At 38.5% G+C, this 17,130-nt stretch overlaps 1 protein-coding gene across 2 annotated transcripts in view; it reads left to right on the plus strand.

Annotated features, from left to right (window-relative positions):
• Window positions 1-13,050: 13,050 nt before the first annotated feature.
• The window catches only part of WAC (WW domain containing adaptor with coiled-coil), a 2,564,300-nt gene continuing 2,560,220 nt past the window's right edge, over window positions 13,051-17,130 (plus strand). Inside the window, exons 1-3 of one of the 2 annotated variants that reach the window (XM_044066675.1) lie at window positions 13,051-13,265; window positions 13,445-13,478; window positions 14,279-14,471. In XM_044066675.1, coding sequence (XP_043922610.1) covers window positions 13,225-13,265; window positions 13,445-13,478; window positions 14,279-14,471 — 268 coding nt within the window. In that variant the 5' untranslated portion in view covers window positions 13,051-13,224. The remainder of the gene's footprint in view (window positions 13,266-13,444; window positions 13,479-14,278; window positions 14,472-17,130) is intronic. The other variant, XM_044066674.1, reaches the window with a different exon arrangement.

Consider the following 17,130-nt stretch of genomic DNA (forward strand, 5'->3'; position numbering starts at 1 on the left):
GTAATCAAAATATGCATTACCCATTGTGAAGTAGTGATTTCTAGATGCAAACAAAAGATAAGAAAAAACACCACACTAAATGAACAAAGCTCGACACTACATCATGGTTATCTTAAGACTTCAGTTTTATTGTTTCATCAGCATTAAAAGAACTGTTGCAAGAGGAAGTAAAGGATTAAGTTCCAAATGGATTAGTATGGGACCAGACTGCTAAGCACCTTCATGTTAAACAATAGCAAGTGTGACAACTTTGATGGACAAGGATAAAGCCATGACTAACTGCAGTCACAAGTTATATTACAGTCTTGTGTATTTTACAGCTCGTAAAGGATGGGTATGCTGACCTAGTGGGGAAAGGCCATCCAATGTTAAAATGCATTGGAGAACAAGTGGGCCTGGGGCAGCATTTAGCTAACAAAACAGTTGTGCTATGGTCTTCACTATGGGTACACTGAGCAAGATTTCATATGGGGAAGGGCAGAGTGCCCCATATGGCGATTAACAGATGTAATGGATTAGGACCTGCAATGTACACCTCTCATTGCTGGAATGCCAGCAAAGACACCTCAAATGATCCCTCTGGACGTCTCATTCCCCCCCCCCAAAATGACTACCAAACAAGGTGGAATGGAACATGCTCAAGTCTGACTGGGGGAGGCTTCATGACAGATGTGTTTACCTATTCCAAGTGTAACAAGACAGTAGATCTTCAAAACTATTTGCTGCAGTGTTTGAGCTCATTAAAATCAACAAAAAAACATTAAAACAATGTTAAACCAGTCATGTTATAAAATGCCAGAACAGTTAAAGCATGATCTTACAAGAGACCAGAGAAGTAGTTGCCTATGGCTCAAAAACATTTACAGATGCAAAGGAGGCATGCTCCGATATGAAAGAACATGTAAATGGATGCCAACAAAGTGCCATGATTGTGGAATGTTCACATGGAAACATCTCAAAACACATTCAGAAAGTCTTTGTTCAAGACACCTCACAGACTGCAAGGAGCGCATCTACAAAAGTATTACCTAAAAATGAACACAAATCCAGGAAAGAACTACATGTAGCAAGTGTCAAACACAGCAAGGCCTCCTAAAGAACCATCAGAGCTGCCTACAGTTAACACTTTGACATAGTTAGCCCCACTGGGCCAATGACGTGTTTTTAGAGGACATCCACATTTCACATATGTAGAAAACGCAGTTACGGAAAGGCACCGAAGTGGAAGTATGAGCACAGAAAACTCATTAGTAAGGAAATTAGTTCTGTATTAGCCAGCATTTCTTTCAAGGAACAGCTGCACACTGGACTTTATTATTCAAGGGGGGGGGCACACTCACAAAGGACCCAATCAACTGAAAAGAAATGCTTGAGGCAATAAAAATTTTAGCAGAGACAAATGACATGAGAAAATGCAGAAGCTATAAGGCACTCATCAGGGAGTATTGGCTCAAATAAAAATTGTGCCATTTGGAATGCATGTTGAGGCAATCCGAGATGTGTTAAATGACCTTCATGGTTGTCTTGGAAATAGAGCATCTTCATTCAGTGTCAGGGCAGCACCAATGGTATTCATTCCAAAGTAGTAACAAATAGCACGTGCACATCATTCCATGTTCCCAAAAACTGAGACAAGCTACAAGTGCTATAAATGCAAACAAAAATCTATTTTCTAGATGCATGATGCGATAGTGGACAATGGTTCAGAACAGTAAAAAAAACACAGTTCACAACAGTAAAACACCCCTGAAGATTTGCAAAATTGAGAGTTCAAGCACAAAGATCAAATGGAGAGAACACTCCAATAAAAAATCTTAGACAGTAACACTCATGGATTGCCTTATAAGTCTAACACAGGACTAGTGCATTGGAGACTGATCAAGTCTTTATTATTGTCATTTACCTTATACTGACTCCAGTTTGATTAAATCATCCAACAACATTATTTCAGAAGATGCAGTGGTGAAGAGGTTAGCGTTGCCACCTCAAAGCAAGAGGTTCTCTGGTTAGACCCTCAGCTGGAGTGCCTTATGTGCAATGTCTGCATGTTCACCCGGCAGCCGCATGGGCTTCCTTCAGGTGCTCTGGTTTCCTCCCACATACCTAAGAGTCTATAGGTGGACTGACAAAGTTGGCTATAGTATGCACCTTCTGTGGAAAGGTAGGTGCCAGGCTGGCAACTCTACAATAAAAAGCCACTGCCAATCATTCTGCAAAGTATTGTTCCACTGTGGCAAACCCTAATGGGAAAACCAGAGGAGAAAATTTATTCAATCTTGCCTTCCTAAAGTGCAGTAGTCCTGTGCCACACTAGACAACTGACAATTTAACACATCCACCTACAAGTACATGTAAAATGAGAGATACTAATTTGCACACACCTCATTACAAAAAGACTTTAAGCAAATTCTGTTGTGTTTAATGAACTACTTGGCTGTATACTAGTTAAATGGCCAATATTGTTCATTCTCAAAGCTTACAGATAAACAGCTTTCACCTTCTCTAATCCTAGTTGCCACATGCATGCAAGTAACACCTCATAACTACATCAAGAGTTAGACACATCTATAACTACTCAGTCATAAGTTTCTCCCATCACTCAGCATTCAGACTGTCCAATTTCCACAATGAATTTTATTTACTTATTCATCAGTATCCAGTAAGGTCAAACTGAGCCAATGGCACATTTTCAGCAAAGGCCCAGGGAGAAATGCTCCACAACATTCAAAACAGTTTAAACGAGATTTGAGTAACTATACAAAAGTTAGAAAAGCACAACAGATAAAAGCTTACAATATGATGGGATGTTCTTGTATACAAGCAAATAAGAGTCCTCCACAACAGACAGAATTTCTCATTTTATGAGATCGACTGTGTACTGCAATCTGCAAGATTTTGCTAAAGTGGACAGCCTACGTCAAGTAATACAGTTGATCAAAAATTACCATTTTTAATAAGGTAGAGAGAGAATGCATTATGATACAGAAACAGTAATAGAATGAAGTGGGGGGGATTTGTAGGAGAAAACATTAAGGTGAGACAAACACCAGAGACTCTTTAAGGAGATAAAGCACCTATACGCAAAACAAAATCCTCTTGAAGTTACTCCACAGCCTCTGAGCAGTGGAATCTAAAAGGACATTTCATCTGACAATTGTTACACGCCCTATTCATACCCTTCTTTCAGGAAGTCCGACTTGTGAGTTGTAGTATGCCCACAGCAGCACCCTGAAGTCTGCCTTTTAGGAAAAAAATCATATAACCTACAACTCTTAAGAAAAGAACTGTCAACTCTGAGCTAATCTCCAGTTATAGCTAAAGATAGCAGGCTCCACCAGAATGTATTGCAGAAACTGAAATGAAAACTTGCATCTGAAAGCGATCCACTTTCAGCAAGTTGTACTTTTCAAAAAAAAAAAAAACAATACATTAAAACCAGAGTCGGGGGGGGGAGACCTGGAAACAAGGTTTGGTTAAAATGACTAGCCCAGAGTATGCAGAGGCTAATTAGATTCATGACTGCAGTAGGTTTAAGCATAGTAGCAAATAGACAAATTCACAGAATATACCAACTCCCCATCCCCTCAGACAGATTTGCAGGCTGCACATCTGATGGGTTCACACAAGGTGCAGGGTTTGAATCTCCAGTTAGCCTAGTACTAACCTATGAACCTATAAGTGTAAATCCTTACCCTGATAACATTTCACCTTCCTACACAATGCACAAGACAATCCAGGTCAGTGATAAACACCATCTCCTCAGAGTTACTCAGACAGGTTGCTTTACTGTATTCAACTTTTCATGCAAAGCGTGTGCATCATACACCAATCATACAAATACAAGACATGTATATAATTAAGATACTATGGAGGTACACAATTCCCACGAGACACTGCAAACTGGACAAATACAAGTCAAATGAAACCTAAAACATACCCTTTGCAGGTCAAATATTTTAAATTTTTATCCAATATTTACAGTAACCCCCCCCAGGATACAGGGGGCCTAAAACAAGTCTAAGGTGCCAGACATCTTCCAGGCTCCCAATTCCAACCCGAAGCAGATATATTTCTTACTGTACCACTCCAAAGTCTAGCCATTACTTGGCTCTCATGATAAACTTCCAGATCTTCCTTCAAATAACCCGGCAGCTGATAAACTTCCTTGTTTACTGCTCGCAGGCGACCTGCTTATTTACAACCCTGACTGGACACACTGAAGATTTCGACACTATACTGAAGAACTTGCAATATGCAAGGCAATAACTAGCTACTGCCACACTCACTAAACTTTAGCTTTAGTGAGACACTGGAAGCAATGCTTTCTAACAGATTAGGTGGACTGATCACAGCATCTGCAATCTAGAGAAATAGTAATAGTTCCCTAGCAAAGGTCTTCCATGCCTTTAAACTTCCAGCAGCAGTGCCACTATGACCTGTAACCCAGACACCTACAGCTAGATTTTAGTAATGGCCTACTACAGCAAGAGCAATACATAAGTATCAATACCATGAGTCACTGGATGTGCATCCAGATGCAAGTTTCTCTGCTACTCTGGACAAGGAACAGTGGTTCTCATTACGGCTGGCCCGTAAAGTTTAACCAATATTCTTCTGTCCAACTCACATGACCCAACCACTGACTGTTTGCCAACTTTGTTACTATTGCCCTAGAAAGTTATGGCACCAATAAGTAATCATTTACTTCTTTGCGCTGCTCATTTTTTAAAAGGGTTGCAAGTATATTCACTCTTGCCCACTTACAGCATCATATTCTCAATATCACCAGTGTCATAGTGATAACAGAAGTGCTAGAAATGATGGAACTATCTGTGCCAATAATCAAAGCTTTAATCTACAATAATCCAGACTTAATTAGGTCAATACCACTCTGTTCAGAATGATATTTATACATTTACAACTCCCCCAGCATTAATAGCGCAACTGTTTATGAAGTAAAAAAATGTAAACATAACACGACCATCATTCCTCATTTTAAAGGCATTTTCACTGAGGCCGGGTGGTATACCAGTTTAGTGCCTCAAATGCCACCTAAACTCAAAATTCCAAGTTGCCACTGCAATCTCTACCTTCAAGGGTCCAAACTTTCTATATGAAAACACGTAGGTCTACCGCTTTCACCTTGACCATAAAATCAAATGATGGCACAATAGTCTCCCCTGACCCATCTACAAAACTATTAGGTGTCGGACAATCATCTCAAATTTGACCTACATGTTAACCAAACTATCAAAACCATCAATAAAAAACTAGGGTCACTTTACAGAATAAAAGACTTCCTAACCCCTCCAGCTAAAATTGCCATAGCTCGCTCTCACCTTCTTTCAACCCTTCTGTATGCATCCCCTCTACTCTCGAATTTGAACAAGACTATCCATAAACTCTCAATTTGCTACAACCACATTGCCAGGTTTGCCACTGGGCTGCCTTTTAGGACACATCATTGCATCAATCTAAATCAGCTTGGTTGGCTTGAACTACCTAGCCTAATCCAGTATAACCAACTGATTATGGCCTACAAAATCCTCTATAATCCGGACAATACCCCTGCACTTAAAAATATTATCATCCCCTATAACAATCCTAGACCGCTTCGATCATCTAACAAACTACTAATTCAGACTAGCAAAATTAATAACACAGCCGGTGATTCTCTTTGCAAACTCTAAGTAGATCCTGGAACTCACTTCCAGCTGATATTACCTTACTTTCCACCTTAGGTCAATTTAAAACTAGACTCAAACATTTGTCACTTAACTGGCTATGTCAATGTATCAAGCCTGGCTAACTCGAATGTGTAAAAATCTGTTAGCCAGTTTACTGTGCAATTTAGTTTAATCCTGACTTGCGCTCAGGACTAACTAACCTGTGGAACTTGTTTAACTTGCTTACTTATGTAATCTCTGTAAATAATCTGTTTGTAATATGTAATGCTGATATTATATAATGCTGTATCTGCTTACCCTTGCAGCTTTTCTCCCCGGGCCTCCGGTGAAAATGGACATGCATCCAGTCGGACTATCCCGGTCAACAAATGTAACAAATGTAAAATAAAAACAATAAAAAACTTAATATCTACATTCTATAGCACGCTTACACAATACATTTTAATGAAGCGTAGACCCGTGTAAAAATTGGATATTCTTAGTTTGTTGGGTAAACAAACAAGTCACTGGTTGAACCAAGTACCAAATGTACCACTCCTACAAAGTTATTTACAACAAATCTGCATTAATATTTTTATCAATGAGTCACTACGAAGTATAGACCATTTATTAATACAAATTGGAGTATTAACAAGAGTTCAGTTTATAAATGTTCCATTTTTTTTAAATAAATCAAAATACACAGGTGGCTCTCACTAGTTAATTACTACAGTACGAGGTCTACAGCTACACTGGCCAGCACTAGTTGCTACCGTAACTTGCACAAGCTTTTTAGCCAGTTTAAAATTGCAATTCACAAATTTGTTTTCCTCTTGGATTGTGGTTAACAGTTCACCACACCAGAAATAGAACAGTTCAGTGTAGGAAATTAGTAGACACAATAGGGTTTGCAACTGGGCATACAGATACTGCAAGACATACTTGAAAAATCTCTGGTCAGCTGCTCACACACAACCCAAATCAAGTCCACTTACCTTTATATATTCACAATTTGGTGCCTTTAGGTTGTTTCTACCCAGCCCAAGTTTGATGTGTTGCAACAAACCTTTATATACATGCAGAGGGAGCCCACCAATAAAGCTCCATGAACCAGAACTCGAGACTGCTATATCAAAACCTTTGATAAGATGAACATAGTCCAACAGTACATTAGTAGTACCAAGATGAACTGAGGATGACAGTTCTACTTTTAAAGTTACTGAAGCAGCCAATAACTAGGTAAGTTTTTAAAGACACCCCTTAACCCACACACAGCATTTCCTTTACTTCTACTGGCGTGAGAGAGTTCTCCTGGCTTTCATACTTGTCCAACACTTGGAATCCCCCATCTCCTTACAGGCATCTCCAGCATAACCTTTTTCTCTGTGGGCTCTTAACTCCTTGGAAGTAAACCAAAAATCAGTAACTTGCGAGTTATATTTAGCAACCCATTAGTGAGCTGCATGTGTGAAGCCAGGAGCCACCTTTCCTCCACCTATTAAACTCCCTACCTCTCGAGAGGGACCAATGCAAATATGACTGCCTTCCTCCTATAATCTAAGTGAAAGATCATGAGTTGCCTGGTCTCGAGGATGCACAGGCATTGGGTTTCCCCCAAGATGCAACCCCCCTCCAACAGAACTAGTGGTTAGCATCATTATTCCACCCTCCTGCCCCAAATAGGCATATACATGGCTAAAAACTTGTCAGAATTGGGTCTGCAGTAGCACAGACGCCTGCATTTGCATCAGACCCAAAACACTTAGTACACAAGACAGGCTAACAATGCAGCAATCAAACAAATGCTATGTGGGTTGATTCACAAACCCTTCTCACCCAGAAGAAAGAATCTGGTCAATATAAGAAATGTTACTCAAACTCTTTTGCCTTTTGTTTAGGCCATTCCACAGTACCACCACTGCTCTATCTTTCTCTAATATCATCTATTGTAACAAACTATCCTCAGCACTCTTCCTAGATTTTTCGAAAGCCTTCGACATGGTCAACCAGCGACTGCTCAATACCCTGCATACCATCGGTTTAGACCCAGACAATACAATGGTTTCACTCCTACCTAAACGGTAGACAGCATGCTGCCTTATGACAGAACAAGCCGTCATCCCAACTCCCTCTAATACTAGGAGTCCCACAGGGCTCCATACTAGGTCCCTTTCTTCTCAATCTTTATCAATGATCTACACACAACCATCCCAAGAGCCACTTGCACCCAACATGCAGATGACTTACTGATACACTACCTCCTCTCCAACAATTATTGTCCCTAACCCAGACTACGTTCAGCACTATAGAAACCTGGCTAGCTAATCGCCACATGCTTCTAAAGCCTAACAAAACCAAGCTGCTACTTTCTACCCTAACCACAGGATTTATCCACCCTTCAACATTAAATCTAACACCACCATTGTCTCCCCAGATGACAACACCAAGCTTCTAGGTGTAATAAACAACCTTAAATTTGATACGCATGTAAAATCACACTCGAGTCAGTCAACAAAAAACTTAGCTCCCTGTACAGAGCCAAACCTTTACTCACCCCTCTTGCTAGGGCAGCCATTGCAAGATCCCACCTCCTCTCTACTCTTATTGTATGCCTCTTCTGTACTCACCAACCCATCTAAAAACAGACCTCAATAAATTATCAGGCTGTTACAATCACATAGCCAGACTCGCTACTGGCATGGCTTTTAGGACTCCTAATTGCCAGAACCCAAAAGCTTTAGGATGGCTAGAATTTCCTACCCTTCTGCAGTTCAACCAGCTTATAGTAGCACATAAAATACTCCAACCGGAAAACACCCCTGCCCTTAAAATTATTCTCAACCCCCATAGTGCCCCACAGGCCACTACGATCCAATAAACTAATGATACTGATCCAAAATCTACCAACTCTGCAGGCGATGCTCTATTAGCCAACTCGACTGGTAAAATCTGGAATCTACCACCATTACCCAAGGAAACCTCACTACCCCCATTTAAAAGGGGACCTCAAAAACTACCTTGTATCACATTGTGAATTAGGATATCTGCTTGTATCCTGTTTATATTTGGATACGTTTCCAGAGTTTAAAACTCAGTAAAAGAATCGTGTATTTAACAGTGACCAGTTACAGGCCTGGTATTAATGTATAACCACTGAAAATGTTATTTGCCACCACTATAACTTCTGTACACTACCACAATTTTTATTAACAGCTGAAAGGGGGATGTCTGAATTACTGCAAATCTACAGGCATCTATAAGCAATGTAATAACATCAGTGCGCCCAAAAATGGTTCTTCTGTATAACTCAAGTCTTCTACCCAGTTAAAAAAGATTCTTCCAACTGTAACATGCACCAATGCAAAAATGCATTAAACTAGTGCTCCAAGAAAAAAGTGACCATTACATATTAGTAATGACATTGTTCCAGCAAACTCCATAAAGTACACCTAGATACAAATGTCATCTTATCCTCAAACCACATCCTCTATGTAGTAGCCAAAAATTAAATACACAAGCTGCATCCTTCAGGCAGATGAACAGTGTTGAGTGGGAGCAATAAAAGCATTCAGCAATGCTGCTCCATTTTGTTCTGGTGTTCATTAAGCGGGGGAACTTAAGAATAGCTATATAAAAATTCCATCACTAAAACTTGCACTGCAGTCTAAACTGAAAGTAGTTAAAAGGCATGTCCTACAGATGTGTTAGCAACTGAGGTCATTTAAAGTCTCAAATTATGCCTGTAAGTTCCACTCGTGTAATTTAGCACTACATACAGAATGATGCTTACACTTGACATATGATAAACATACATATTCTCTACAATAAATCTTTTACCCAATGAACTATTATAAAAATCTCGTTCCACAACATACACTACAATTATGACACCATTTCCCTTGTTTTACTTCAAATGACCTCACAGTACAAACAATGGAAACACAAAACTAGCCCATTTAAGTGCTTACCACCATTCTTCCAAAGCTTGAGGCACTTAACATTGTCAAACAGCAACATGAAATATTGCAACTATTTTTAACATTTTTGAGCAAACTTTGTTTAAACTAGCACACATTAAAAGAACTACTTACCTTAAACATACATGCCAGACGAAACTACCAATTCTGCAAGGGGGGATCTGAGTTGGGACAGTCACAGATGCTTCGGGGGGGGGGGGGCACACTACAGCATTATGGTAATGTGAAAACTGCCCTATAAACAAACCTTTGCCGTTTTATGAACTACATACAAATACACAGACACTCCTGGCTTTAAAGCAACCTTGGAAATCTTGCCTCCCATCCTCACTGCTTTGCACGTGCTTCTCATCAATTGGGATAATCTATCATCCTTAACCTTCCCCAACAAAATTACTCCTGCCATTGCTTGAATTCGTTATCAGATGCATTACAAACACCCAAGACACTTGTAGGTTTACACCAGGCTAACCACCTTAGCCTTTACAAGCTCAACTATGTAACCCAACCAAGTTTTGTCTGGGTGTTTCTTGGACATATACATTGTGAGGTAGGTTAGTAAAATGTCAGCTAAGGAGTGGGTGCAAGTGTTAAGTCAGTTGGGGATTAGTTTGCTTACTGTTGACATCTGTCAATCAGAAAGACAGGGAGCCAGGTGGTGAGTGTAACTAGTTTCCTCACCAATGATCAAGGTTTCACTTGCACAGGGTCACGGATGAACTCTTTCATGAACATGGGGAGCTTTTATTCCATAGTACAGGGATCAAGTGAGACAAAACATGCTGGACAGACATAGGCAAATTTCAGGTCCCTTGGATCTAGTGTTTCTGGGGATGTTTATCTTGTGGATGTGCAAGAGATCCGTCAGAAGAACATTAAGACTAGTTATATACCGGACACACTGCCTCTCCATTGTAGGAGACAGGTTACAGAGATGAGGCCTCAAGGCGATCTGTCCTTCACTTTTAATAGTTACATGCAACAAAGGCAGACTACTGAATACTGGCTTCCATCTTAATTAGTACCATTACTCTCCTTTCCTCAGTAAGGGATCTCATCTGTTAAAACACCTGCTTTACATAAAAGTGGAAAACCAAGAAAGTTACCTCTGCCACTGCCAATATACCAAATCCATGTCATTTTTTGCAAGTCACCAGGAATCTTTAGTCTATAACCATGCATTTGAAGAGAAGTACCTGCATCAGATCTACCCACATCTTGATGCATATTTACAAAGCAGTTTTATTTTCCCCAACATGGAGTTTAAAACAGAATGTTTACTAAAACAGGCTTAGGTTGTTACTTAGTACTACTAAAATATAGGAGTAATACAAAATGTTTCTTAAATTAAGCCACCATTGTCCTTTCAGAACTTCAGCTTTAACTGCATATCCTGCTAACACTTCTATTACTTCATATCATTACTCGATCTTGTGTCATTTGACATTTTATTCTTACTTTAATATCTTCTTTGCTCTCTACTTAAGTGACACTCTCCATAAACAAAGTCCAAAAAACTCTAGCAGCGAAATGTTTGCTAAGCAAGAAAAGTCTGGTACCACATCCCATATTCTACCACTGTAAAAGGTGTTAGCTTCCTACATTTAGAAATCTTAAAACTAGCAGTTCTAGAGAAACAATAAGCAACTTTTAAGTAAACAAATTATGAACCCATTTCTCCACTACACAATTGGTGCATCTTACACAACTTGGTAGTCTATACTAGGTAAAGACACACAAACTGGCAAGGTAATCTACACCCTTGAGAAACAGGGCTGATCAGGAGCACATTATTTATACCTTTTACAAGCAAATCGCCTATACTTAATGTACTCAACATAAATGGAGAAATGTTTAATCTAGGAGTAAAGAAAAATCACTTAAATAGCACAAGTTTACATCAGTATGACTGAATCATTTACATTTCAAGACTGCAGCCTAAACATGGAGAAAGGGTATTTAACATAAAATCAGCATCGGTTCTTAAGATAAGTTGGTCATGATGACCGAATTTTTGGTCAACAACAAAACAAAACACACTAAGCTTCCATTCTCCACTATATTTTGTGATACTTGTCAATAGCCAGGAAAAAAAAAACCAAGAGATATGGGGTTGGCACATGTTGCTGCCTCGATGAGAAAAGTTTTGTTTTATTCCCTACCCCATGTTTATATTGTATTTATTAAAATTTGTCACTCTTGAACCCTTTCAACCACAACCGGACACAAACATACAGAAAACAAAAATTAAGTTACATACAGAAAAATCAAACTATTAAAATAAACCACAAAAAAAGGACATGCAGTAAGACAATTATAGAAAAAGCGAATTAACACACCAGAATGGAGACTCAAACCCTTGCACCGTGAGGAATACCTTAAAGCAAACCCATTGCATTATTCTTACTTGCGTACTCATACTTCAGCCTGTCTATATTACATAGCCAGAGATAAAAAGCAACACATATGTTAAAACACCCAGTAACAAATACATTTAAATTTTCTTGCTATCTGAATTAAGCCACTTCAGATTTAAAACAAGGGAAGCGTCCACGGACACCTTTCTGCCAGATCAGCCATTACGCCGATTTTCACTCGATGCAAAAAAACAAACTATTTCCGTTCACAATAAAGTTCAGTCTACAAAGAATACCAACTACACCCAACATCAATATGCAAAGAGCACTAAAAAGTACACACGTAGCCTAAAAGAAAACGATATTAACTTCTTCACCCAACGCTATCCACCACCCCACATACACACTAGGAGCCAATTAAACGTAAAACATATCCAAATACATATATTGCTTTATTTTGTTTCCAAATACCACCTACAAACATTATACATTCTAAACGTACTAAACAATTTTCTATTCAAACACTCGTAAAGATATAGATTGCAAAAGTACATAAATAATTCGCTTTCAGCAAAGAAAATAGTTTAAAGTAACAGATTGTCGGCGTTTACAACACGCTCAAACAGCGATTATTCCGAATTACTAGACAAATATAAGCGCATACAGCAATTAAATACTAGAACAGATACCAACGGGAATGCTGCTCAAAACAAAAATCATTCCTAAATAAAGCTACACGAACAAGTTAATAAACTCTAACGACAAAACTCCAACGCTACTAATCGGAGCCAACTTTCTCCAAGTAGTTTTATACTACTGAACTAATGTTAGTAACATCAAAACAAAACCAGCTTGATTATACGATAAACCACCACAAAAAGAATACTTCTTACTACTATATATATAAAAATATATAGAACTTCCTACAAACCAACAAGCAAACTCTTCCCTAACACATCCCCGTTATAACTATGACTGCACTGAATAAAGCTTAACTCCGCCCTTTAGTTTCCCGGATGTGTCTGAAGCAGCTTGGAGGAGGGGCTGCACTGCCCTGAGCTCGGCTACTTTCGTTGTCATATACTTCGGTGTGTGCAAATGGGAGATGGATCGTGAGCGCTGTTTTTAGTGAGATACCTGAATTCTTTAACTGTTAGAAATTGTCACATAGGGTCACATTTATTGATTTACACTTCACGTCCTCTCCACACACACAGGGCATTGATGGTAATGTATGCAAGGAAACAACCGAGACTCAGTGATGGGTAAAATATCGCATTATATGTTTTCCTTCTGTTTGACAAATCCGCCATTTTTGTTGTAAACCAAAATAAGTAGAAACTTAAGGAAGCGATTCCTGCGTTATTAGTGTTTCAGTAAACTTGTTCTCCTGCTTCCATGAGCGTCTAGTAGAATTGTAATTGTTTTGTTTCATGTTTTGCAGGTGTCACGAAAGAAGGGATTCTCAGCCCTATCAGGTATTCCATATACATAACATTAAAGGGGCTACTTTAACGTAGGCTTTGGGAACTGCAGTAGGCCTCAGTGCAGCAAATTAAAACGGGAAGCACTCATTCTAAGCTTATATTTGAAGGCAGACTTCAAAAGTCATACCTTAGGTTAACACGTAAAGACCATGATTTAGGCTATGTATTGTTTCCCACAGTTTTAACAGTATAATAAATGTTAGTCTGTATATAGTTACTGTACTTTATGTTAGTATGCTGTACTTGTCATAAGAATCAATTTAAAAACAGTTTGTTTAGCTACAGTTGAATGTATACCGATATAATGGGTATGTAGTATCTTGAGTATTAACTATTGCGTGCTGTAGTTATTTTTCTTAATAGTTTAAAATTATCTGCTCAGTTTAAAGCATACTAGTTTGCTTTTAATGTTTGTGTTTTTAGAGCTTTTGTAGTGTACTGAAAGTTCTGTAATATAAGTCTTTTTTTTCCTACAGTGTTGAGTGTTACAATTTTATTTTGCTGCAGTTGTGTGTTAGAATAATTTTAGCTGCTTTGGGTGTCACAATAAACTTTGTGATGGGGAAGTCCTAAATTTACTGTTTTGTTGTACTTGTTTTGCAGATTTTATTTCAGAGGTGTAAAACAAAGTGTATCATTCATATTTGTGCTATTATACAGCCAGGATAATGAAAGTGGAGTGTTTACAGTAGTTTGTTTACAGTTCACTGCCCTATCATGTGATCTTAGTCTGTACTTTAAAGAAAATGTCTGTGTTTTGTAGTAGTCATGATTTTGTTTTCCCTTAATAGAATCTTAAATACCCATCAAAGATTCATTCTACTAGTGTTGAACCTCGACACGAGAAGACCCGTGACGGTGCAGATCCTTCTCCACCAAATAAAATGCGGCGATCTGATAGCCCTGAAAGCAAGTATACTGATAGTGTTGGTCATGGCAAGTCCAAGGCTGCTCATGTTCACAGAGTCCGAGAGCAAGAAGGTGGTAAGTTGTTAAGTACTGTTGTTGTATAGGCAGCTCTTAGTAAATAGTATAATGTCAATATTTAGTAGTTTGTGAAATGTAAATTTTGTGTTTTGAGGTTTTAGTTAATGTTTACAATTCCCGCTTTATTATGCGAGTATAAATAGGATTTTCATATGTATTCAGAATAGTGTAGTATACAGTGGTTTATTTGTGGTATTATTCATTTGTTTGCTTGTTGAGTAGAGTGGCAGGCCAGAGATGGTTTGACTTTAAGGTAGCACTGCAGCTGCATGTTTAGTAGTAATGTTACTTTTGTAGATTACTATTTGCTCACTTAGCATGTGCTGAAAGATGCTGTCTCTTGATGGTGTTTAATAGTATTGATGGAAATTTTCATATCTTAAACTACTGAGTCTCTCAAACATAACTTGCTTTATGGCAGAAGTTTACCAATAGTTTTATTTATCGAGTATAATGCTATGATGTTAAGTTTTCTTGGACTTGGTGTTTTCCGTCATCTCCTATGTTCTTGACGCATCTTATTATTGTGCACTTAAAACCTTGATTCTTCAGGTAATAGGTCATAATTTAAACAGTGTAATCATCAGGAAAACAAGCTCTGTGATTAAGAGCTAAGGCGTTGGCTACAGAAATCAAAATTTCAGTGTTTTTTGTACAGGCATACCATACTTGCCCTTTTAATATTTTCTGAAAATAAGTGCTAATGATTTAGTTGCATTAAATGCTTCCATTCTTAAGTGGTATTTGTGTTTGTATGTTGGGGTTTACTAAAGTTTGAAATGTAATAGCTTGTGTTTTTATGCAATTTAATGTGTTTACTTGAGTGAGTGTGTGTGTGTGTGTGTGTGTGTGTGTGTGTGTGTGTGTGTGTGTGTGTGTGTGTGTGTGTGACTCCATGGCCATCAATATTAGAGTGTGAAATACACTTCAGTTAAATGCATATCTTTTGCAGTGTGTTTCTAGCTGTATAGGAGTGACTCCATGCATGATCTTGTTTATTTTGCATGTATACTTTTGTACAAGTGAGTGAATAAGTGCAAGCCAAGATTTAGATGGGAGTGGAGTATGTTAATAGACAAAACCACTGTATCCTGGTGGCTTATGAGAGAGAGAGAGAGAGAGTGCCACACATGCATTATTCACTTTTTTTTTTCCTGTCTGAGTGTAAATGTGCAGTGTTAAAAGATTTTCGTCACATGGTTACTGGATGAGGTGTACTTGGTGGATAGCACTCTATAGGATGATGGAACAATTGGAACAGTGGTGTGTAGTATACATTTCAAGAAAATGCATATTTTTAGCAATCTGTCTCCATTTTAGAAGCTTAGTCATTTTATTTTAATTTGTATTTGTTGGCCAGGGCAGATCACAAATTACCAATTTTAGTCTCTCCCCAGGGAAAGTGACATTCTACAAAATGAAATTGGTTGGTAATACACACACACACACACACACTGTATTTTATGCTGATTTTGTACTGCAATTACCAATATGTATATATTGAGAGAGAGAGAAAAACGGAAAAAGGGGTGTGGACTACGAAAGTGTTACATGTTGTATATACCTGAAAGGAGAACTGGAAAGTATTTCTGCTTGGTCCAAATGAAGTAAAGCGTGATACCTTCTGAAGTGAGGCATTTGTAGGTTGCTTGATTTTTTGCAGGTGCTGTTTTAGCTGTGAACACAAATTGGGGTATGAGAAGATGTCTTTAATGTGAGGAGGCAGACAGTCCCAAATCATGGAGGGGTAGGATGGAATGTAGTGATTTCCCTTTTCAGCCAAATGACTATAGTTTCACCTTCAAGAAAGGCAAAATGCTAGCTGAGTTCTAACAGTGAAAGCATGTTACAAATGCACTTCCTTGCAAATTGATAACAGTGAAGCTGAAGAAAATAAAAACCTGCTAATGTCATACTGTGTACAGATGTGCATGTAGTAGATGACTCACTTGTCTTGCGTCTGGCACTACATCCAAGTTCTGTAGTAAGTGAAGAACTCAACTAACATGAGTATTAAACTTGTCTGACAGAAATGTTACTTCAACAAAAGGTTGTGTAGGAAATGATTGCATTCTGCAAATGCAGAGAAGTGACGGAACTAACATTCTGCATGCTATTTCTTGCCAGAAAAAGCTAGGCTATGTAACCACTGGAAAATGTATAAACTAAATGTGGCTCGTCAACAATATGTGCACTATTCTGAAGTAAAATATTTGTTTAACCAGTTAAGATGCACTAGACACTGGAACAGTAGTATAACATTAATGGTATGTAGCTTGAGTTAAAAATGTTTGCGTTGGGTGGACATTACTGTAGATAGGGAAGCATTATGTAATACTGTAGATGGGGAAGAATTATGTAAGAAAGCTGTTTCATGGAGCTTAACAATCTCTGTGCATCAGTAGTAACTGAGACTAAGGTGCATTCAATTATTATCAGAATAGGGGCTAGTTAGAGTTCAGAAAATGTTAGTTTTATAAGGCATTTGGAAGTTTGACAGTTATGCAGTACTGTATACTTTTTGTGCATAAGAAGGTGATGCTCTGCTCAAAATTCGTCTGCCTGTCTGGAGGCCAGTAACACCCCCCCCCCATTACAGCCTGATTCTTTGGTTCTCATTATTTGGGGGGGGGTGAAGAGTACAAAGAGGACATTG

Source organism: Protopterus annectens, chromosome 3.part1 (assembly GCF_019279795.1).
Source record: "Protopterus annectens isolate FY-2018-M chromosome 3.part1, PAN1.0, whole genome shotgun sequence".
Classification (NCBI taxonomy): Eukaryota; Metazoa; Chordata; order Ceratodontiformes; family Protopteridae; genus Protopterus; species Protopterus annectens.